The sequence below is a fragment of the Bos indicus genome, chromosome 21 (genome assembly GCF_029378745.1).
Source record: "Bos indicus isolate NIAB-ARS_2022 breed Sahiwal x Tharparkar chromosome 21, NIAB-ARS_B.indTharparkar_mat_pri_1.0, whole genome shotgun sequence".
Taxonomy (NCBI): domain Eukaryota; kingdom Metazoa; phylum Chordata; class Mammalia; order Artiodactyla; family Bovidae; genus Bos; species Bos indicus.
In genome coordinates, this window is record NC_091780.1 from 44,183,286 (window position 1) to 44,208,931 (window position 25,646).

The window sequence follows — 25,646 nt, forward strand, 5'->3', positions numbered from 1 at the left end:
TTACATTTCCTTTTGCCCTGGGAAATTTATAGGGTGTGTGTGTGTGTATATATATATGTTTGTGTGTGTGTGTGTGTGTGTGTGTGTGTATATATATATGTTTATATATATATATATATATATGCATTTGTATTTCCATGAAGCAATCCAGCCCTGTTTGGTAACTATAACAGCATATTTGAGCACCTTTAGAGCTATCAGGATAGCCAAGTAAGTGTCTAGGCATCTCAAATTTATATAACAGTCTTTTCCTGAAAAAATTGACCATTTATTGACAATTCATGTATTGCATCTAATTTTCTCTTTAACACTCATGATGAATACACTAGTAAAAGCTTCAAGACAAAACAGAATCATATCTTTTGAATATTTTTTAAACAAAGTTGGGCTTGCATTTTAAAGGGAAAAACTCACAGTGATTATTTGACTTATCTAATAGTGAAAACAAGAAAATAGTTGGGTCTGTCCTTTTTGCTGCCTCCGACGTGTGGGTCAGAAAGGCAGAGATGGTAAGCCCGGTCGTTTCCATAGTTTCATCCTTCACCTTCTTCAAATCACTGTACCATGTCTGATTTCACATTCAAGCTAGTCACTTTAGGTTTTCTCTTTGCATTTCCATTAGCTATACTTCTCTACAGACAACTTCAGTCCCATGATGCCTATTAAATCTCACTGAGATCTTGGGTAAAGCATCTTTTGATCCTGGAAATTCAAGTAATAAATTAGCCAGTTACTTTTCAGTGATGGCACTGAATTCTCTTCTAGTCACGATAGTCATTGAAGGAGATTGGAAAGAGGAAGAAAACTCCAATCTCAGTCTTCATGAAAAAAATTTCACTTTGGAAAGTCAGAGGAAAATGCCAGAATTTAATTTTCTTCTTTAGTAATGTCTTTATCCCCCAAAATTACAGACACCAAAAAGTTCACACTCCAGCCCAGTCCTTTCATCCTGTTTCTGAATTGGACCACAGGAGAAGCCAAGATATGTAGCCGAGTACCACTGCTTTTAATAGTATGAATTTGGTCTGAATGCACACCTAGAAAATTTAGTGCTGGCAAATTTCACACTCAGTTGTTTTGCTTTGAAGGATATCATCTAGAGATTCTCTGAAGGAGATTTCATATGACATTAGTTGTTATGCTTTGGAGATATGCAAATATGTTAGCAAACAACAAAAATCCACAGCCCCTTTTGCTTCGTGTGTGTTAAGTAGGCATGTGGGGATAAATGCAGCAGCATTTCCTTAGACCTCTGAACAGGATGAGAGCTCTGTGGACAAGCGTGTAGGCTGGTCTTTCTCACTCAGACCCACCGGCCGACTGTGAAATGAAAAGAGAAGGTCGGCAAAGCAGCCGAAAGCTGTAGCAGGTGGTACACCAAGTTGTTTATCCCAAGATCATTCAGGACCAGGTTTCTAATTCTATCGGAGTAATTGATTTTCCCATAAATGTGCATCTCTACCTTCTATGGAGCTAAGGCAATGAAGTCATGTAGCCCTCTAAGCATTTGAAATGTACAGAAAACCAATATAAAGGTATCAATGTTGTAAATAGAAGATACGGAATAGGTGCAATTACTTGAAAAGATCTCCAAAACAATCCTAATAAGCATTGTCGATTTCTGGGACTAAATGCTACCATTAGCAGTCCATCATATTTATGGCTTTATGTGGATCTAGTGAAAATTAATTATTAATTACATGAGTGATATATGAAATAAAGAGCAGAGACTCTAGTTGTAGTGATTTCCTGAAGTTAACACTGAGGACTTTCAGGGCCCAACCATTTTCCCCGAATGTCTAAACTACTATCCTAGTTCAGGTTACCATAACAAAATACCATAGAGTGGGTGGCTTAGATAACAGAAATTTATTTTCTCATGGTTCTGGAGTCTAAAGGTCCAAGATCAAGGTGCTAGCATGGTCGGATTCTGGTGAGGACTCTACTCCTGACTTGCAGATGGCCACCTTCTAACTGTGTGCGCTCAGGGCCTTTTCTAGGTGCATGCGTATGGGGACTGTTCTCTCTCTCTCTCATAAGACTACCAGTCCTATCGGATTAGGACCCATATGACCTCATTTAACCTTAATTACCTCTTAAAAAAACCCAGTCCCCAAATATGGTCACATTGGAATTTAGGGCTTCAACATGTGACTGAATTTGGGAGGAGGCGTGTAATCCAGTTAATCCATGGTGACCATATTTGTCACAGTTAAGCTCTTTTCATTACAGATTTTTTAATACCCTTTCCTTAGAGAGATCAATAAGTGTTTCCTAAAATGAAACTCATATGTGAATGCAACAGCTAAATATCTGAGGTCTCTAAATGGGTCTTTTAATATGCTCAAGTCGTTATAGGTTTCTTCAATCTTTGTTACTACCTCTGACACAGACTCCTTACCTAAAGGAATACACGTACAAAGTTTTTGTTTTTTATTTTGAAAATCCTGTTCTTTAAAGTTACCCAGTGTCCAGTAAACAGTCAGTTCATGTCATAATCAGCCATAACAGAAACACCAATATGGGTCTACCTTCCATCTTCAAGGATGTATCATTTAAGCAAACACGACTGGAAAATAAATTTCTATAAAGTCAATCTTATTTTCACACTAACTTCTATTTAAAATAGTATGTGTGTGTGTATATATATACATATATATATATATATATATATATATATATGTATATATAACCAGAGAGAGAAAGGAAAAAATTCTTAGTCTAAATGGAAACTTTGGAACCAGAAATGGGGTGAGTGTGCTGGCACGCTCCATGACTTGCTACTGTGTGTTCTCAAGTCCCATCCTGGCAGTAGCCTGTTAAGAGGTGTAGATCTAGCAATTATTGATTAACTGGGGTCCCTTCTTTATTTCTAGGCATTAGCCTCTTCCTCTAAGTCATGAGAATTTCCTTGAGGTCTATAGTCTCTAGTTTGTTCAGTTCAGTCACTCAGTCGGGTCCAGCTCTTTGCAACCCCATGAACTGCAGCACGACAGGCTTCCCTGTCCATCACCAACTCCCAAAGCTTGCTCAAGCTTATGTCCATCGAGTCGGTGATGCCATCCAACCATCTCATCCTCTGTCGTCCCCTTCTCCTGCCTTCAATCTTTCTCAGCATTAGGGTCTTTTCCAATGAGTCAGTTCTTCACATCAGGTGGCCAAAGTGTGGGAGCTTCAGCATCAGTCCTTCCAATGAATATTCAAGACTGGTTTCCTCTTGAATGGACATTTACAAATTCTAGGAAGATAATCATGTGAGCTATTGGTTATGTTAATTAACCAGGTAAGAGGAATCCTTTTACAATGTATATGTATATCCAATCATCACAATACATGCTTTAAATATTTTGCAATTTCATGTGTCAATTACGGCTCAGCAAAGCTTTAAAAATGCAAATTCCATCAATCCATGCCTTTTCCAACCCATAAACAGGATATTAGAGGTGTGAAGATTGGTAATATCAGACAAGAGTCCCCACCGTGTATGGAGAGTGTCCTAAGTCACTTTGCCTTGTGAGTTTTTGTTTTATAAGTGAATTCCCACTTTTCTCATTTTCTTCATCTTGGATCCCATAGATGAATTTTGTTTAAGAAAGTAACTCTTGAGTTGCTCTTTGTTCAGCTAGTATAGGCCTGGTGCGTAGGAAGCCCTCAACAGGTGTTTTCTGAATGCATAACACTGAAGCAGTAGGGACATGACAACCACTTATGTGGAAAGAAATACTAGAGGAAGCATAGACTCCTAGCAACTGTGATGGGTGTGAAACAAGTAAAATCCCCAGCAGGTATCCCAGCGGCAGGAGGAAAAGGAGGTTCCTTTCTTCTTACACCTACCACATTTTCTTGTGTGACATTGGGCCGTGTACTTGATTTCCCTGAGATGCGTTTCCTTATCTGTAATATAGGATTAAATAATGCCCAGGTCAAAATTTGTTCTAAATAATTTCCCTAACAAGTGTTAGTTTCCTTCCATTCCCTCTTCTCTAAGGTGAATATTTGAGTGAACTGAGCATTGTTTAAAGCATCTAGCTGCTCAGATGGTAAAGAATCTGCCTGCAGTGCAGGAGACCCAGGTTCGATCCCTGGGTTGAGAAGATTACCTGGAGAAAGAAACAGCACCCCATTCCAGTATCCTTGCCTAGATAATTCTGTGGACAGAGGAGCCAGGCGGGCTACAAAGACACAACTGAGTGACTAACACTCACTTTTTTTCCTAATATGCGATGATAATATATATGATTTATAGTAGTATGTGTGTGTGTGCTTAGTCACTCAGTCATGTCCAACTTTTTGAAACCCCATGAACTGTAGCCCACCAGGCTCTTTTGTCCATGGGATTTCCCAGGCAAGAATACTGGAGTGGGTAGCCATTCCCTTATCCAGGGCATTGTCCTCACCCAGGGATCAAACCCAGTCTCCTGCATTGCAGGTGGATTCTTTCCTATCTTAGCCACCAGGGAAGCCCATATAGTAGTATATTTCATATATACTGCTCTATATCATATATGTGAGAGTGTTATGACCATTCCCTAGAGTCGCCTGTGATCTACAGGATGCCCAGTGAACAATTATTCGGTTCTGTTCTTTTTTTGTGTGCTCTTTTGTATAACACAGACAATCTGAACGACACCTGGAGCCAAGCTTCATGTGTAGCCAAAGCAAAGCAGTGGCGTTGTTAGACCTTTCAGGACCAGTACAACGGAGTGCTTATGTTACCCTGCTGACCTGGGAACTCCTCCCTTAATTTGAAAGAGAATTCTGAATTCAAGAAAAAAGATGCACAATAAGGAATTACCTCCTAGGTTCTGAAGAGCCTATGTTTCAGTAAACTAATGCACCACATGCAAGATAGGTGATGTTTTAATGTTCCAGTGAATATGTGTGCCTTAGGATAATTAGTGGGAGTCCTCTCCCTGAGGCAGAAGGAGCTTGTGAGCAGCACATGGTCACTTCTGCCTCAGGTAGAGTCCCGGTCCCCTGGGACAAGCCACAGATAATGTGAGGTCTGCATGTTGTCCCCCGTGGCTCAGAGACACCGGCACACGTGCCTCCACCAAATGCCGCACCCTGTCTTTATATCAGAGCCTGCTGTCCATTTGGCTAGATGTTCAAATCAAGACATTCACCTCCCTCAAGGCTGGATGTAAGGCTTGAACTAGCATCCCAGAGAAAAAAGGGTCAGCACTTTGATACACAGCTTCCATGAAATGGAATTTTAATGAGCAGAAGCAAAACCTGATCTCCTTGCTCAGAAAGCCGATGTCTTTGTTCTTTTCATGTCATAACATTTCACTAGCTCAACATCTCCCCTTTTATTCTGGTACTTCTCCTCTAAGAACTGAAGAGAGGCCGCCTGTGTCTCTCGGCAGTGTTTTCTCACCTAAGATGTGTGGATTTGTGTGTTTAAGGAAACTCTTAGGAAAGATGTCTTGCGGTGTCAAGGTTTGTTGTTCTGGAGTTCTGTTTTAGAGGGAAAATAGTCAAATTTCACCAAATTAATCCAATTCGCTGTTGTGATTGGGGAACATGTGGCTTTGGGTACGTGATCATCATATAAAGCTCTTCTATCATCCTTCACATTATTGACTCATTGCCGGTGGGGGCACAAAGGAAAAGATGCAGGAGCCAGAAAGCGCAGAGAGATTTCTGAGAGTTAAAATAAAAATCCACACCTTTGATGTGTGCTTTTCTCCACTTCGAGAAAATATACTTAAGAGTCTTTCTAAAAATAAGGCTTTTGTTTCCACAGCACTTGATGGTTAAAACTCAGATTGCAAAGGCAAAATTTGGGGAACTTTGTCTTCCCCATAAACAGATACATGTGGGTGCTTCTGGACATCATCCCGGGCTCTCCTCGAGGTTGCCGGGAGTCTGCATGCGTGTGCGTGAACAGTCCAGTATCAGCTCCTGAGTGCAGTCAGAGGGCAGCATGGTGCTTTAATGAGCTCGATCAAAGTGTTATTGTGTCCAAAGGCCAAAAAATGTAAGAAACACTTCTAACTCTTTTATCTGCTGCCAAAACAGAGTGGAAAGAGAAGCAGTGGAGCCCCGTCCTCAGTCTCCAGACCGTGCTTCTTTTGTGCTTCTTCACTCTTTCACGATGATGGAGATGTGGTTTAAGAGCAGACTCGCGTACTCCCGGCGCTCACCCATTGCTCAGGTCGCAGAAGTAATTTTCTCACACAGCCTCTTCTTGTTAACAGCAGAGTCATCGTAGGAGTTGTAAAACGCTACAGCCAGTCTCTACTGGCTGGCAAGCTTTGTGCCCACGTTCATGTTCTGCTCTTGTCCTAACAGAATTATACCAGAACAGTGAAAAATGCTGGGTTCGGAGGGAACGCTGTGTGTCCGAGACCGTACTTTATCACGGGTGGGTTAACCAAAGCCTGAAGTAGAAGAACATCACAGATGCACGGCGCATCGGACATGAAGCACATGCTTGCATTTAAATCACGTATATCTTACTTTTTTACTGATGTAATTGTGAAATATGTTCTTTTTGCATTCATAATTAGGGGGTGGAACAGATGGTGAAGGCTTAGTTTAAAATAATCTGTCATTAAAATAACCTAGCCTACTGGTAATTCTTCACTCTAACTGGAGATAGGTCATAGGGAAAGAGTTCGGGGTGATTTTTTTTTTCCTCTTCTACATTGGAATGTTGTAGAAAGAACCACTCATTTCAGAGTAGTCTTGTACGTGAGAATTGCCTCTGTAAGGGCACTGTAGTAAGATTTCACTTTGAAATTTGGTTGCAGGGAAATATGCAGGGGATAAAAAAAGAAAGCAGACACAAAACAACTTTGACAAATATAAATCCATTTAGCACAATGCATTAAACATTAGTATACCTTCAATCATGAAGCTATAGTTAGTTTTATACCCTGCAAGGAAATAGCCTCATCATTTGACAAATACTGTTAGAGGCACTCGGCTTTTGGGGTTAAGAAACTGCGCCTTACACTTTATATGTTACTCTGATGTCAGGGGATATAAATTATAATTACAGGCATTATTATTCAGAGACGCTGTGGCTCCTGACTTGTGTATCCAAGCCTCGCTGCAGCATGCGTACCTCATAGACTTACTGGGATGTGACAAAGGAAATCTCTCATCAGCCCTGTCGAGATGCCTAAGAACTGGTTTTAGTAGTAAGAAAACTGTCTTGATGAATCAGATACTTGCATGCCTTGAAAACGTCTGTTTTACTGTTTCTTCTAAGATTTTGTTCTCCATCTGCTTTGAGGAAAGCAGATAGATTTCAGCGTGGCTTTGTAATAAATCTTCTCAAGGAGGAACTAGCATTAACATTTGTGTTGGTTCTTTTTCATCTTAATCCAACCTTAGTTAATAATCAGAAAATTCTACATACTGAGTAAGAAGATGTAATTAACCCCTTGACCCCAGAATCTTAATTGGCGCCTGTTGAAAACAGTGGGCAGTTTAAAAAAAAAAAAATTAAAAGGTAGCCTGCAGTGATTGAAACAGCTCTATATAGTAGCTTTCTTGATTCAAAATTTTTGAAATTTCCACTGAACTTGCAGATTAATCATATCTGGTTCCCAAGACTAATTGAATGTTTCCTCCTTCCTCCCACCCTTTAAAATTAAGACATCCACATTAAACCAATATTGATGCTACTCTTAAAACTTTTCTAAGCAGCAAAATACAGCTAACTATAGACAGGGATGACCCTGAAGCAGAGGGTAATGGCCATGTGAAAACGGACCTTGCCAACCTGCTGACACCGGGTTTCATATCCCATTCTTTATTTGAAATATAATTACACCCGAGTTATTAATTTTATCTCATACTATAGATACAGTTGACTCAGATGATAGGCATGAAAGTGAAAAATATGGTTAACTAACCTGTTTTGTTTACCTCTGTAGTGGCAAACAACTAATCTGACTAGTTGTTTCCCCCCAACCAAATTGGCTGTTATTTTTAATTGAATTGACTGGATGCTTTGTGTCATGTAGACATAGCCTCATTTTAATCTCACCAGGAAATTGGAACATGTGTCGAAGCCTCTGTTTTTGCCAAACAAAACTGGCCAGTTCTTAGATCGCCGCTGCTTAATAGCATCAGATGTTTAGCCTCCAGATATTCCTTTTCCCTGCCACGGTGCCCAAACCTCCTTTAGTATTTTAGCAAGTATATTGAGATAGGAACCTACTTTAAAAAAACATAATCCCTTTCAGTGAGAAAGCAAAGGATGTGTGTCAGTGACAAATGAATAGCACTGAGTATTTTGGAAGACTATGAAAGGATCCAGTCTAACTCTGATCTTCCGAATGTCAGGAGATATCCCAGACTATGTGAGACATCTGTGGCATCAGAATCTGCAAATAATCTAACAGCTCCATAAACAGAACTCTTGGAGGAAATAACTGCCCTTCCTCTTAGTCATTCTAATGTGTGTGATGTGAGGGAAAGAGCCTTGGGCTTGGAGCTAGAACTGGATTTCCTAAGTCTTATGAGCAGTTGTTAGATGCTGGCTAAAAATAAGTAAGATGTCTCCCTGCTGTTAAGAAATTCAGTCTCTTTTGGAGTTGGATAATTCTGCTAGGGTGATGGGGCTTCCCAGATGGTGCTAGTGGGTGAAGAATCCACCTAATAATGCAGGAGACACAGGAGACGCGGGTTTGATCCCTGGGTCGGGAAGATCCCCTGGAGAAGGAAATGGCAACCCACTCCAGTATTCTTGCCTGGAGAATCCCATGGACAGAGGAGCTTAGCAAAATACAGTGCAGAGGCTGCAGAGAGTCGGACACAACTCAGCACACATGTGTGCGCATGTGCACCTGCGCGCGCGCGCGCACACACACACACACACACACACACACACACACACACACACCAGGATGATACAGTGTCATCAATGCTTTGTTAATACTATGGGAAGTGGTGTATTTAATCCTGGCTCTACCCCTAGCTGACTGTGGTCTTACCCAGCCGCTTAACCTGTCTGTGCCAGGTTTTCCTCACCTGAAAAGTGAGAGTTTAGACTACAAGGGGTCATCTCTGTGCCATTAATCCTTTCCTCTGCTCTCATTCTTTTGATTGTCACTGGTTCCCACAGAAGGTATCTTCTGTCTCTCTGTGTGTCCCACTGATGTGACAGGGGCATTTTAGGGTTTGAGAAAATGGCTTACACAACTCCCTGTGATTATATTCTAGACCACGGCTCTTAGGTTGAATAGAAAAAACCTAATTTGGCCTTTCTCTCCCTGGAGAAGGTCAAAAGAGGCAGTCCTAATCCCCATGAATCATCCTTAGGAGACACCTGGCTTGAGGTGAAGATGTTGAGATGCTCCCCAAACTTCTACAAAGGAAACATCCATTTTTGCACTTTTGGTTCAAAGTAAGCTTCCGCTGTATCATACTGGAAGCTTGAAAGTTTGGCTCTCACGAGGCTCGAGAAGGCTTGGAAGTTTTGTCAAAGATCAGGAGTCCAGTTCTCTTAGACGTCGTTTTGTTTTCTGTCCCCTAGATGCTTCCAGGGAGATATTACAGAGCAAAGGTGACCTCCTGGGGAAGTGACTTATGAATTCTTTTTGTCATTCCACTCCCCATTCATCTCCTCCAAATGGTAGGATTCTATGATTGGAACAAATCATTCAAGAACAAGGAATGATTTTAAGAAGTTATAGGCTGCCTCAATACAAATATGTTAATTTCAGAAATGCTGTCCAATTTATCTTTTCATTAATGTCCTTGTATCAAGTAGAAAATCTGTATTTTTAGTGGAAGTCAAGGCAGTGTGATTGAATCTGACAATCTGAGTTTGAATCCTAACTTCATCATTTACTAAGGTCAGGCGTGTTGGCTAACTTCACTAAGCCTCAATTTCCTTGTATGTAAAATGTGGATAATAACATAATTACTTCAAATGCTACTTGTAAAAATTAAAAGAGACAATGCCACCTACTTAGTATATAATAAATGTGAGCTATTATTATTGTACTATCTTGACCAGAATCTTGTCTATTATGTAATTTGCTTTTATGTGGTGCAGTACAATGTGACTTTTGAATCGAATTTTTGGATTCTTTTTAGAACCCACTTGTTTTCACCCAATTGTTTTCAGAGGAGGAGGTTGGGTACTTCTCATAGTTTCTGATCAGTGGGGCTGTGAAAAGGAATCAGGAAGCATGGAATCAAATTTCATATACACACACATATTCCCATAATGATACATACACATATTTATATACATATATTCAATATATACATGTAAAATTCCAAAAAAGTTCAGTATTTTAAGAGACTGAAATTATCACTGAGATTTAAGGCCGTGTATTTTTCTACCTGAATTTTACATGCTTCTTCCACCTTTCTGTATTTAAAAATTATGTCATTAGTTTAATGTTGCCACATACCTTGTTCCCAATGAGGATTCCCTGTATTTCCAAACTCACAGCCTTTGTAAATATCACTAATCTTTAAAACTTCTTTTCCTAGGCAAGCAGTACTTGTGCAACCCACTTGATTAAAAATAAATAAAACAAAACACAAGATGTGAGGATGATGGAACATATAAAATGCACTTGGATTGCAAGAATTTGAAACAAATTTATTCTCAATTTGAGTGATATCTTTCAGTTGGGAGTCCATGATGATTTACACCATGCATCAAACTGAAAATGCAGCCCTCTATTTGAAAAGTAGGCTAACATTTCAGGAGCTGCATATAATATGCAGTATTCTTCTTTTCTCCCCCTTTTCTTCTTTTCTTTCCATTTCAGGAGTTGTAATAGAAACTAGATCTATCACAGTAAAGCTTTAATATAGAGTTTTGCAAAAGAAGGATTACAATTTATGAAGCTTCAGCCTGTAAACATTTATTCATAATATATTGACTTTTCCTATTTGTTCTAATACAATAGGCACTGGGATTGAGGAGAGAATAATCCTTTATTAATTAGCAAATTATTGACGTCCATAGGAGCATAAGTGGTGATTTTACTTGTTTTTTATACAAGAACTCTTTCTTTCTCTTGTTCCATTACAGCTTTCATTCCTGTTCAGGTATTTCCTAACCGTGCTGATTTAATCTCAGTAACTACTGAATCCAAAAACATAAAGGCAACATCTCAGAAAGTCAACATGGCCTGATTTTATACATATATGCAGTGCATCTTGATTAAATGACAGAGACATAAGGAATTGCCTGAAATAGGGGAAAGCTAGCTTGTGGTCTTAATTCAGACCTTTTATTTGTTCATGTATAATGCGGTAGTTAAAGATCTTAGACTTCTGTTAAACATGAAGGAAAAGTGATCTTAAATTTGGTTATATGTTGCTTTATATTAGATGCCTTATTAACGAAATCTCCATCACATATACTTACTAACCTTTCTTTTTTTTTTTTTCCTGCAGTCCCTGGATGGCTTTGTATTTGCACTAAATCAAGAAGGAAAATTTTTGTACATTTCTGAAACAGTCTCCATCTACCTAGGCCTCTCACAAGTAAGTAAAACCGTTTTAGATTCTTGACCGCAATTGTGAAGGCTCCTTCAGCCTCATGCCTGTCCTTCTTCTTCAACAGATATTCTGTTTGGAGTGAATTATCCAGTTTTTTTTTTTTTTTAATGGCTCTCCCTGACTCTGCTCACAAAGTCATTGAGAAAGCTGTATGTCAGTCCAGAACGTTTGGCATCAACTTGTGCTCAAAACTTGAGTCCCCCGTCCCTACCCCCTAAGGATCATTATTAATTTATTGAGAACAAATGAAGTTTCTTCCCTTGGTTGTTTTGAACTTTGAAACCTCTGTGCTCGGTAGGAGAGGGACACACTAATGGTGCTTCCCTTGTGTCCTATTACTGGCTGTTTATGGAGGACCCTGCACTGTCCTGGGAGCTGACACAGTGACAGGGAGTCATCTGGAGTCAAGAAATGCTGAAAGAGACCATTAAAATGTGTTATGGGGAGGAACGGTTCCTGCAAGTAGGCATTTTGCTGCCTTTGCAAATGCTTCCTTATGCAGAAAGACGATTTCATAAAATAAGATAATCTTTGGTTATTTGCCATTTAATTACCCACACGTGTCTGTCAGAGGTGAAAAGCAGGGCGGGGAGAGGGGGGGAAACGGAGGCACATGGGGGCAGGGGATGAAAGCCCTAGACATGCGTTCTTGATAGTCCCCCTGGAACACAAAAATTTGACTTTTGTTCAGTTCCCAGACACAGGCTGCCACTACAGAATGCCAAAATACCCTGAAGAAAAGTTTGCAGTTCCACTAATTATCCAGATGTTTTCTCCATTCAAATGCTGAACATCTGGGTATCCATGCCCATACAGGTGATTGGCTGAGGCTGACCCTTTTCATCTGGTGGTTTGGCACGAGAAAAACGCAGTTCCATGGGAGGGATTTTGTATGTATGTGATGATCTGCCAAGTTGGATAATCTACTTCTCATTCAGTTGCTCCTTTGAGCTAAAGATGGAGATGAGATCTGCCTCTCTCCTCTTAGGCAAGACTCACCCCAGACCCATTGCTTCTGAAAGTTGGCACTGCTATAAGGAGGCAGCATGGCTGGAACATTTTGGCTGTTAGTGAGTTTGCTGGGTAATAGCTAAATCAAGAAAGACATTGGGAGATAATAAAGAGAGATCGTTGGCATTTGAGGAGGGTTGGGGAGGAGGAGAAACCCTGCCAAATTTAATTATTTACTTTTGAGACTCCAAGCCCGGGGTGGGGCGGCAGGCATTAACTCTTGCTTGAAGGATGTGCAAGCTATTGGCTGTAGTGTATCTAGCAATTCTGTTTTATGTGGACTTGAGCAAACCAAATGATAGAAACTGGGCTATTGTCAACTCAATATTAGTATTCTTGTGTCTCATGGAAATCTCTGGTTTTCTAATGGCTTTTAATAGACTTGAAGCCTTGTCTTAATCTGTTTGAGACCTAGTATTGGGAATCACCAATGTTGAAATTGGTGTGCCACCATATTAACACTGTATAGACCTGGGAAAGCCACTGTTTGTTCTGCAGTGCCCGTATTCATATATTTTGTGCAGGCTATCCAACAAAGTTTAATAAGCCAGTGAAGAGGAAGGATGAATAATTAGTTTAAGCAGGTAAATGCTAATTAGGGAACTCCTGAAAAGCATCCATTATATACTAGCTCAAAACACATTTTACAGCCCTGGTTAGTGGTGTAATCCAAATTCTGTCAAGGCAACTGCATTTTCTGTAATTGAGATGTGTATGTTTGCTTTGCATAACAGATGGCTCTGTATGCTTAGACTGATAGCTAGGAAAATAATAATTGCATTATTCTGGCCAAAAGAATATTAGCTCTTGGGTTTTGGCCATTTCAGTCAGTCCTCCTGCCAGCACAGCATATGCACATATATGGATTGGATTTTCAAGGAAATTGATGCATCTGGAATAGTGTGGCCATCTGAAATATCATCTGTTCAAGAAAAATTTGGCTTTAACCCTGTGCTGGTTTCTCCTTAAAAACAAGAGATTCCACTGCTTCTCTACTATCACATTAAGTCAATCTTTTCCTATAATCTGAGGCAAATCATTGAGGCTTCCATAGGAATAAAATAGCTACGCAGGCATGGTATGGTAGCTGGCAACTTCTGTACAGTTTACCCCCGCCTCTGCGTGGGATGGGTTATAAAGTAAGTGTGCATCAATAGTCAGTGTCTCGGCTCACCCGAGGGCAGATGCTGGCCACCGTGGGCTGTGGCCCTGTGTGGAAGTTGTGTTTTGTGTCACCCCAAAGAGTCCAATGTGCAGCTAGACAAACGTGGTGTGGACAGAAGTCTTCATTTGAGGGCATTATGCAACTGAAATGATGAAGGGTAGATCACTCCTAAGTGATTTTTGCGTATACCAATGCGCATATTTGGAGTTCAAAACAAATTTAGAATTCCAGAAGTTAGTTCTGGGTTAACATGGAAATAATCTGATAAGAGCATAGTGTGTTTTTAAATGCCCAAAGAATAAGGGGGACACTCTGTGCTAAAACTTTGGGAAAGATTTTCCAATCCAATTAATGTTCTCAGTCCTAAAAGAGTAATTGGGTTTCCTGAGACATAACCCTTCCCAAGTTTCTTCCATGCCCTCTTTCAGTTGCGGAGTATGGAGTGCTCACGGGCGACATCCAATGTAAAGTGTATTAAAAGTTATTCAATTAAGTACATCCTTAATCTTTTAAACACACACACACACCCTTAATTAAATGCAAACCACTCTGTTCATATCCTACAACTTTGACTCAGTGATTTTTCCATCAAATTCTTGACAGTGATAAGGAATCTATATAGTTATGTTCCCTCCTTTCTTTTTTAAGCAGTATTATTAAATCAAGACAGTGTGTATCATCAGGTCTGTACCCAGTGAACCTGCTGAGGAATATTGTGAACATGTCAGTTTGTTAGTGCATAGCTGTGTCTGCATTTATAACTCTCAAGACGTATCTTCCTCGGTTTTATTTTCTTTGAACATGTAAATAAATATGGTGGCTTTAAAATGGCTTATGTTCTCAAGAAAGAATTAGGATTCTTTTTTGGCTCATGAGAGAACTAAGCAGAGAAACTTCTAGCAAGCTCAGTTGTGTAGCATGAATATAGATACAGCCAGAGCAGGTTTTTCTCCCCCACTCCATTGAGGGTAACTCCAGGTGTCCAGGATGTGTGTTTGCCACTTACTGCCTTTAGGGTGTTTTCATATCGTCTTGATGATGGGAATGAAGTGATCTATGCTACGATGATGTCCAAACATCTTCAGTAGACCTTTGACTTTGCCAGAGATAATCATTTAATTTAACCAAGATATGGTTTCAGGTTGTAGAAAATGCATTGTTGACTTGCATCCCTAGGTGTAAAGATTCCCAGGTACTCACTACTCAGCATTACCTTAAAGGAAGATCCCCAGATATCGTTGCTGAATTTGGCTTGCATGGAGATTAAATGACTTCTTATGCCTGCTGATGGTGTCTGGAGCTGCTAAAGACAATTCTGCTCCTTACGTAAAATGGAATAGGCAAAAGTAAAAGCAAAGAAAGAAAACAGAGTCATTTCCCTAATACTGAAAATGCAGCAGTGATGGGTAGCCCACTTTTATGGAACCTCTTCCAACATGTAAGGGGCTTAATCACCAAAGAATCCAAAAGACTTTATATGATAAATAAAAAGCATTTCTACTTCAATATAGGAGTGGAAATTAAAGTTTACAGAAATATTTATTTGTTGATTTAAACCCTCCTCTTCTAAAAAAGAAATAGCTTACATAAACATATACAATAAAAAGTAGTGGCAAAATAGAACTAGGGTCTAGGGAAAAGAAAGATAAACATAAGTAATCTGTTACTGCATAGTAAGAGAACAGAATAAAAGTTTATTAGAAGGGATATAAATGATCTGATAAAGTATCAAATTTACCTATGAGCTTCCTGGCAACCAAAGCAAGAAGGGAAATATAGCCAATTATAGCCAACAATCAAAAATAAGGAAGTATTACATCTTAAGGAGAAGAAAGTTTTTTGGTAACTGAAATATTAAAATAAACCTCAAATACAATTTCTGTGGGAGCTAATATGTGGATTATGACATATCAGTTTGCTTCCACTGGAATCCACATTCAGAACAAAGCTATAATGACCCATGAAACTAAGGGGAGCACACATATTACAAATCACAGAAGGAAGCAGAAGATACTGCTCCCCTCAGATGATTCTGAGAATGATGTTCTGACATCCAGTACTTACAATGGCATTGACTAGCTTGATGTTTTATGTGCTTTTAAATCAGCTTTTCTTAATCCATATTCAAATACTGCATTTTCTTTTAAATGTTGATGAGAAAGTCAAAAATTTATTTGCCAGAGGCAGAGGACTTGGGTCTCAGTTAACCAAAGGATAAAAGTGGACCCTTCTGAAAACATTTTATCTTGAAAATGGGTTAAAAGATGATGATTCTGATGCACCTATGCCAGAAAAATGTTTTCAACTTAACAGAATTCTGTTTAAAGCATAATGGGTCCTAGAGCAGATGGGAAGTTAACAGATATTTCCACTGTGATATCATAAGGAAATATACTATAACCAGCTAAGCCCTCTCTTAAAATATACTCTTATCACCTGCCCATGGCCTCCAATGCCCAGCTTGCAGATGAGTCATTTTTTTTCTTCTCACCATATCCCCATTCTGGCAGAAGATACCTCCGTGCCATTGCAAGCCAGCTAGAAGGAAGCTGCAAACAAGGTTATGCATTGGCTTGGTTCAAGGCAGCTTGCTGAAAGAGGTAGGGTGGCTGCAGCTGTAAGAGCTAATGGAGGTGGAAGGAAAAAGGTATAGATGGTCATTTAAAATTTTGTCTTTTTTTTTTTAAGCCATGCAGATATATTTACCATAAACTGCTTTCCCATCCTGTTGTTCATCTCCATATTTTAGGTTTCTCTGCGTTTGTTATATAGAATGGCAAATGAAATTACAGCCCTAGCATACGAGTACAAGGTCAAATAAATGACAGAGCTCAGTCTATTTGTGAAGCTATTCTGAAAGGGAACCATGGTGCCAAATGTGGTTTATTTGAATAATAAAGAAGAATTAGATTCCCCTGATAACTTGGCTGAGGGCCAATAAATCACTGGAGGTTAAAGATGCTTTGCGATCGCCATGTCTTTCTTTTGCTTTTCCGAAGTGCAAGCCTCAACTCTCCCATTCTGTGTTTTTCAATACAAATCACTTGAGGTTAGTATGTGGTTAATATTCTCACTTCCATGCTTATAAAAGATTATATATATATATATATACACACACACACACACACACACACACATATATATATACACACACACACACATATATTTCTTTAGCAGGGTGAAAAAAAGAAGACATTAGCTTACACATTATTACTCTTGTTAGGCATCATCACGTCCTAGATAGGTAGACTATAAAGGCAAAACAGGTGTTCTTTCAACACAGCAGAGGCCTTATAATAATGGAGCCAAGTGTTAGCACTTTTTCAATCTGTGTGTGAAATTGATGCAACGCTAGGATAACCAGTGTTCCTTCAATCAACAAATACAACTCTCCAAATATTTCTTGGTGCCCCCTTTTAAAGTCAGTCAAGTAAAATAATAATAATAATAAAGTCAGTCAAGTAGGCATATCTTAATTTTAAAAAAAAGATACATAATTTTCTACAGCTTGTGTTTTGTCAGTTTTGTTGGTTTTTAACCTCGGTAAGTCTGCATTTTTCTCCTGTACTAATCGTAAAAAGTTCATCACTTCTTGTGCAACAAAGAGAAATGCCCTTTTGAATGTGGAAGCTCAGAGGGTTTAGAGACTATTGAGAAAATATAAGTATCAAAATAATTCAGAAACAGGACAAGGCGCAGTGGCACATTATCAATTTACAACATTTAAATTGATAAATGCTTGGTAGTGAAGGCCTACAAGGGCACTTTGAAAAGCAAATAGCGACCTGGTGAAGAAATTGATTTCCCCCCCCTGAAAATGACTGCATGATGCATCATTTGACTGCATGCTGTCCGAGTGCTTGACAGAGATAATCTCAGCAATCCCACGGGCGACCTTATCGTTCTCACCAGGGCAACTTTGTCTACGTTCTGACTTTGTGCATGTCAAGGTTCCTCCCGGCAGGATCCTTGGGGGAAAAAGTTCCTCTGTTCGATCCAGATATTGAACTGCTCGCTCTTCCCCATTTTCCTCTCCCGCCCCCCTGCACCCTCCCAAATAGGCAAACACGCCTCTTTATTTCATCCATAATTATGAATGAGCTGGGCGGAAGACCACAGCAGCTCTGCTCACCGGATCTTTGTGGAAACCCTTATTACCATTTAGTTCACAGAGTTCTAGGTGATAACCTGTATTAGCAGGGATCATATTATCAGAAAGGGTAGAAAAATTCCCTCCTGTTCTTCTATAGTATATGGCAGTTCTTAGCAAAATGGAAAAAGCCAGCCAGTTTCTTTCAGCCTTGTACTTGCAAGGAATTTTTTTTTTTTTCTCTCCCCTACAATCTTTACACAGAAAGCTTCTGAAACTGTTTGACTCCATACCATTTAGTTTCTGATAGTGTTGTTCCCTCAGTTCAGTTCAGTCGCTCAGTCGTGTCCGACTCCTTGCGACCCCATGAATCGCAGCACGCCAGGCCTCCCTGTCCATCACCATCTCCCGGAGTTCACTCAGACTCACGGTGTTTCCTCACCATCCAATAATTCTAAGTATTTCTCTTGTAACTTTAAAATGATGTAATATTGACATAAGGCCCCAAGAGTACGTCACCGTGGGCTCTTGGGCTTTGAACTGGCATGGCAGCGCCTGTGGAAGAAATCTGATAGAACCCACGAGGCTTCCTCAGGACCAGTGGTGTTTGGAAAATATTTTTCTGCTGGAGAGGGATAACTGATGATTCCTTTATGTTTAAAATATTTCTATTGGTATATATGGATGTGGATGTGTGCGCCTTTCTGTTTATTATCAGTTATCCTCCTGCCACCGCAGCTTGTCCCTAATCATCACAGTTCTCGATTAGCCACTTCTTGAAAGCAGCGAAAACCCTGTCCAGGGTTGGCACCCTGAAGCTCCAGTCCCCACCGGCTCTGACACCCTCCGTTCACGCGATTCCACCCCTTTTACCTCCTTCTTTCATCCACAACATTAATTCTGAGCGAACAAGACGGGCTTCCTTGCTTTTGACAAGATTTGCTGCAGTCTCATGCGACAAAAACCCAACACTCATTCCAGATTCAGAAAGTAGGATTTATAACAGCATTTTAATTTAATGTTGGATGTCGAACATATAAAGAGATCACAGTAGTACTAGAGCTGAAAATTGATGCCTTTTTTATTAGTGTCCTCTCAGAAGTGGGTGAGACGCTGTTTGTGCAATGGAGCACAGAGCAGCACAGTCAGATGAATGAGGATATGCTATCTGCAAGGAATCATATTTCAAGCCACTGTCGGCCTCTATTGATGTGCGCAGAGTTGAAAGGTTATGCTAGTAAATGCCATCCGAATTTCCAGCATTAGAAATCGGTGGAATAATCTGCTGGCTGTCACTTTATGCTCAGCCTAAATGCACTGCATGGGAATGTTTTACTTATTTTAACTCCAAATTAATTTCTTATTACTGGTGCATGGCTTTCTCTCTTCCATGCTTTCATCGGTTCCCAAATGGGACTGATTTTTAACCAGCCTTCAGAGTAAACCAAAATCCCCGAAAGAAAATGAAAGAAATTTGCATCATCATACATGAGAATTATCTTCTTTTTACTTATGCCTTTGAACATGTTTTTTACCAGGCATTGAGGCTAAAACACAGAATGTCACTATGCAAAAAGGGCTTTTCTAGTTAGGCTGAATCACAGAATCACAAGACAATAAAAGATAGACTCGCTGTTTTCAAATGTATAATTTGAAGACCTTTTATGTTGCTTCTTAATTTCTGGAGTTAGTATGATCAAGAGAAAAAAAAGTGTAGCATCTTCATTTTATGGGATCAAGAATCTAAAGTCAGGAAAAAAATACTTTTTGAGACACTAGCTTGCTTTATTTGTGTGGATAAAATGGTTTTCTTTTTTCATATTTATTTTTAACGTAGAGCACTAAACAAAAGTAAGATGGAGAAGAAAATTTAGTCATCATTCTAAGTCCGTAATTTATTCATTTTTAAATAATGAAACGGTGTTTTTCTGAATTAATCCATGTATTATTCATGCAGGCATTGGCAATGTAATGTCCCCAGTTTTCTGGAGAGCAGTGTACATTTCTTTGCCTGACAAGCAGTACTTTCTATATGGTATTAATTTAATGGCTTATTTTATTATGCAAAGTTGGAAAGTAAAGATAATTTCTGTCTATAATGTGGTGCTTATACAGGCAATATATGCAAAATAATGCCTCTAAACCTAAGCCTTCCTCAGTTAGCCTGGTCCCTAGGAGAGTGATGAGTGAGGGCAAACTGCTCATATGAAGAATTAGAAATAACTTGACCTCCTGGGAAGAAGGTCATAAAATCGTTAAATTCAAGTGAAATCCAAATTTCATTTCTACACACACACATTCAATCTATATTGGGTTTTAGCTCTTACATAAGAAGGCATGGTTTTCATAACAGGAGTAACATGGCAACAATTTCAGTGATCATTTCACTTGGAATATAATAAGGAAATCAACTAGGATTTTGCATGAGTTCTAGAACCAGGCTGATTACCTGAAAACTGGTGGTGACTTTAGACAACAAATGCCATGTGGCTTTTTATCCTTTTTACTCCCTCTGCCCCCTTTGGATGACAGTCCAGAGATGTAATCTCTTTCCTAAAGAGTCATTTTTAAAGAGACTGATAGCAGTTGTTCCAATGATTCAGAGCATCTTTTGATGTGTATTCGTATAAATAGATGTCTGTTCACATGCCTCTATATGTAGATAAATGTATAAAATTGGTTTCTTTCTGATTTGGTTTTTATGCCTACTGTACTTTTATCTACAGATATAAATAACTTCCAAAATGATTCACTGAAAGAGCAAACCAGGTTTTCCTTTGGGTATCTCCTCCCCCTTTTGGCCTCCTATAACTGCAAACTTAACCACATTCAATAATAAGACAAAAACTTCCTCTGATGCTGTTAATTTTTAATGTACTGGCAGATTAAATCTATTACTTTCAATATCTATGCAGACTTTTTTTGAAAGCAAAAGGATGTACGCACAAAGAAGTTTTCCCTGGGAAAGAAAAAAGTGGTTTGAGATTGGCAGTTTTTAGGGCAAGCCAGGGCCCCTGGTGGGGCTTCCCTGGTAGCTCAGCTGGTAAAGAATCCGCCTGTAGTGCAGGAAACCCTGGTTCAATTCCTGGGTGGGGAAGATCCCCTGGAGAAGGGATAGGCTACCCACTCCAGTATTCTTGGGCTTCCCTGGTTGTTCAGTCAGTAAAGAATCCACCTGCAATGTGGGAGACCTGAGTTCAATCCCTGGGTTGGGAAGATCACCTGAAGGGGAGGGCATGGCAACCCACTCCAATATTCTTGCCTGGAGAATCTCCATGGACAGAGGAGCCTGGTGGGCTACAGTCCATGGGTCCCAAAGGGTCGGACACAACTTAGCAAATAAACAACAATGGGCCCTTGGCAGAGGTGACAGAGATCACCTACGTGCCAAGTGTAGCATTTTGGTAGACCTCAGAAGTTCGTCAGTAACAGCATTTGGATATCAGGTAAAGAATCATATATTGCATTTAGCTTTTTTCCTAGGTTTTATAGAAGCAAGTTTTGTATCAAGCAGTTGCCTTCCTTTTGGCCTCTCTCCCCAATAGGAACCTTACTTTGGAACCACAGGTAATCCCTTTTATAATGCTTTGCCATGAAAACAATAGAAAATTGCCTTTCGATGAGGAAAAAGCTAAGGCTTTAAGAAGCAGATACATAAGGGATGGTTTCACAAGTTTTAGTATAACTCTATAGCCTGTCTTGACTTTCAGATGTTTGTTACTATTGTACTTTATTAGCTGCTTAGGTCTGATTAACTGAAGCCCCTCATTGTTAAGCTTGATACTCTTAGGAGCTTAAAATTGCATAAAATGTGCTTGGCTATATATAGCAGAGATAGCGAGGGATGTTTCCAGAAAGCCGGCATCGTAGCATTAGTTAGGATCTGGTCCTTTCCTATGAAATGTACAGGTTGGCTTTGTCTTAAGAAATGTTGAGGCTAGCCAAATCACAAAATGACTACATAAAGATTATTTGTATTACAAAGTATTCCTTTAAGTGGTGAGTTCCACTCTTGCTTTTAAGTATCTATGAAGAAAATCATTGTCTACTTGATGAATCAAAGTGGTGGGGGGGCAGTGAAGAAAGGGGAGAGAGGCACAAAGTGTTCAGAGGTATTCTGTTGTCAAATCAATCAGAAATGACTGTGTGGAACATGAGATTCTGTTGGCAGACAACTTTTTAGGAGCAAGCAGGGCTCACCGCTCCTTCTAAGTGTGGGGATCTCCTCGCCTCAGTTGCCAAGTGTAAGGGGCATGTCGTTTGCAACCTGGTCATACTGTTCATTCTAGTTGTCCAGGGTCATGTCAAAGCACTTGCAGTGGAAGTTAGGCATGCCTGTGATGTTCTGTCTCCATATCTGTGTCGGGAAGATCTCCTGGAGAAGGAAATGGCAACCCACTCCAGTACACTTGCCTGGAAAATCCCATGAACAGAGGAACCTGGTAGGCTACAGTCCATGGCGTCGCAAAGAGTCAGAAAAGACTGAGCGACTTCACTTTCACTTTCACACATTCCCTTAGGACAGAAGATGCAAATTTGAGGAAAATAAGAGATGAGAGTGGGAACCAATTCCCTGAAATTATGAAAAGAAAAAAAACATAATTTTTTCAGTTCATTGATTAGAATTGACATCCCAGAGTTTGCAAAGAGCGAGAAAGGACCGTGCCGTTTCACTACATCTCCAAACCTTTTCAGCTGAGCAGACAAGTAAATCATACATTGACTGGGACTCATTCAGCTCTTTAGTAAAAAAAAACCCTGCAACTTTGGATGTTAACATACATCGAAATTAGAAGAGTTGAACGGAAGATATTTCTAAAATGTCACAACTGCTCCGTGGCACTCGATGATATGTTTATCCATTCATTATCGCTGAGAACACCTGGGGCGGTGCTCAGGAAATCAGATAGTGCCTTTTAAAATAATTATAAAAGAGGCATAGATTAGCAAGCTGAGGGGAAAATAGACAATCCTGAATCATGATGTTACTAATTTTGATCTGTTTGGGGGCATAAGCTTCCAAGTCACAACAGTGTAATAACTGACTGCAACTGTCAGCAGCTCTGAGGAGAAGGAATGCCAAGCAGGACTGTTTCTGAAAAGCAAATATTCTCCAGGAGGTGAAATCCCAGCATTGGCTTTCTGTTTATAACATTAAGACACGCCACTGGTGGTGTTTGCCATTGTTAGTTTCTGGCTTGCGTGCTAAGTCGCTTCACTCGTATCTGACTCTTTGTGGCCCCATGCACTGTAGCCCACCAGGCTCCTCTGACCATGGGGATTCTCCAGGCAGGAATACTGGAGTGTGGTTTGCCACGCCCTTCTCCAAGAACCTTCCCCATTTAGGGATCAAACCTGGGTCTCCCACATTACAGGTGGATTCTTTACCTCTGAACCAGGGAAGCCCTGGTTCCTGGTGTGGCCTGCCTTTTATCTATTAGACGTTTCTGCCTTTGGAGAAGCAGGAGAAGGCCCTCTGGACTAAGGTCCTGGAAATCTGGTTCTGGTCTTGTCTCTGCTTCTGACCAGGCGAGGGACCTTCGAAAAGCCTGGATCTTAATTTTCCTTAAAATTAAGGAAGCAGAGGGGCAATTTCTCAGGCTCCTTCTTCTTTAAAAAAAAAAAAAAAATGTACTCTCTGAAATTCATTCAGCACTGGGCGTTTCATCCTCAGCACCAGGGTAGGGGGTGGGGGAGGGGAGCCCAGCAGAAGAAGTAGGCTATTTTATTTTTAACCTTCAAAGGAATTTAGTTGAGCAGATGCTACCCTGAACTAGTCAGAGTAGAAAAGAAATGATATGGCTTTTAAAGGGCACATCTAGCATATCTACTGGGGTAAAGTAATTCTGGCAATGCTTCAAAGGATATAACTTTTGATGGTAAAGTAGGTAGGCTATGGAATGAAATCACATATGGCAGGCTGTCAAAGTCTCCTACACTTTCAGTACATTTATATAAGTGCAAATGGAAGCTGCTTAGATGGAGTCCCGAGCAATTTCCTGCTAAGACTGCTTTCAGATTATCTGATATTATTTGACTAAATTATCTCTGTAGAAGCTGAGGACAACTTTTATGATCAAATATTTTGAAATTAGTTTTCCTCGTTGGCAGATTATCTGAAATATGAATTGCTCTCGTTTGAGCACTTGAAATTGAAAGGCTTTGGTAATAGCAATTATATAAAAACAAGGGTACTGAAGTGCTGTATATCATGCTGAAGGGGATATGTTTATAGGTCAGTGATGTCAATAACTGTAGTTCTCCCAGATACCTCACTGTTACCCTTTCATTCTGGGCTGATGCAAAGGACAGACTGACTTTCTCTTCTACATGCATGTTTCATTTTTTAAAACAAATTCAGATTTTATTGACTCTAGACATTTAAACATAATCAATTCATATTTATTACATATCCCAGATGTAGGGTGTCTAAGAGTGTAAAAAGTACAAATACACTGAAAATTTGTGTAGAGTCTTAATTATGTGGTATTAATATATATATATGATTGATTTGTGTGCTCTTGATGCCTTCTTTGTGACATATTACTGTCCCTCTGGACCTTTTTTATTCATGTATATAGCCTCACAGTGAACCAGAATTATAACTAACATTTATTAAGCCCTTATTTTGTGCCAGGCATGGTTCTTGGCACTTCACTACCATTAAAGTTTATAATCCTACCAATCACTAGGTGCAATTACCATTCCCATTTTATAGATATGAAAACTGAGGCTCAGTGAGGTTAAATAACTTGCCCAAAGCATTACAGCTAGAAAGTGACAGGACTAGCATTTAAACCTATCCCAATTTACTCTGAAGTGCTCAATGTTAACTATTATTATTATTGCTATCTGCCTCTGGGAAATGGTAGTACTTAACAAGTAGAATTATTCAGGGTTTATGAATGAAGAGAAGCTGAGATTTGGAGCAATTAACCATCCTGCTCAGAACCATAAAACAGTTATTCTCACAATGCTAGTGTCTATAAATGAACTTCTGAAAGCATCAGTAAAGTTACCTAGATACATTTAAAAACTCTGATATTCAACATTATTAGAAATACTCCAAAATTCAGTAGCAGAGCCCAGTAATAAATATAAGGGTCTAAACTCAGAGTACCTATGGTATTTCCTTCACATTTGATATATATTCATGCATGCCAGCATTCAACCAATAGTGAGTGACCCACATGTCCGAAGCTATTAATATCTAAGGCATAGTTCCTGTCCTCAATGACCCAGTTCCATAGACATGGTAACCAAGCTACAGTGACCTGTGCATTGTAGGCCTCAGGTATTTCAATGAATAGTGAATGTCACATATTCCAATACAGAGATGCACTATAAACCACAGGAATAGAGAATGTGGATAACTAGTTGCCTAGAGAAGTTTACAAAGGATTTACTAAAGAAACAGTGTTCGGTTCAGGTGTTCATGGGCATTTCCCATCTGGAAAAGGAAAAGGTGATATTCCAGGCGAAGGGAGGCGCATCTACAAGGTCATTTCTTATGGCAAGAGGTGAGTCTGGAGAGTGAGGACTGGACTGACCATAAAGAATGCTAGAGGAAGCAAAGAAAAGGACTTGCTTTTCTAGACCCTGGGAAACCATCAAAAGTTTTAAAGGGAGAAGTGAAACAGTAGATCTGTGCTTCAGGAAAAAAAAGTATTCTGGCAAAAAAAATTGGAAGATACTGAATAGATGGTAGTCTTCCAGTTAAAAGGCAGATAGATAGCTTAGGAAAGAGACTTATTAAAAAGAATTATAATAGAACACATCAGTGTTCTATTATAAATAAATAAAGAGAAAGGGGGATGGTTTTGAGAAGTCTCTTTTGGGTAAGATAAGTGCCTTGATGACTGATCAAATGTAGTAGAAAACAAAGAGGAA

General features: G+C 39.6%; 1 protein-coding gene across 7 annotated transcripts in view; it reads left to right on the top strand.

Annotated features, from left to right (window-relative positions):
• Window positions 1-25,646, top strand: part of NPAS3 (neuronal PAS domain protein 3) — a 957,609-nt gene that overhangs the window by 681,885 nt on the left and 250,078 nt on the right. For all 7 annotated transcript variants that reach the window (XM_070775448.1, XM_070775441.1, XM_070775442.1 and 4 more), the window contains one exon: window positions 11,386-11,475. In XM_070775448.1, coding sequence (XP_070631549.1) covers window positions 11,386-11,475 — 90 coding nt within the window. The remainder of the gene's footprint in view (window positions 1-11,385; window positions 11,476-25,646) is intronic.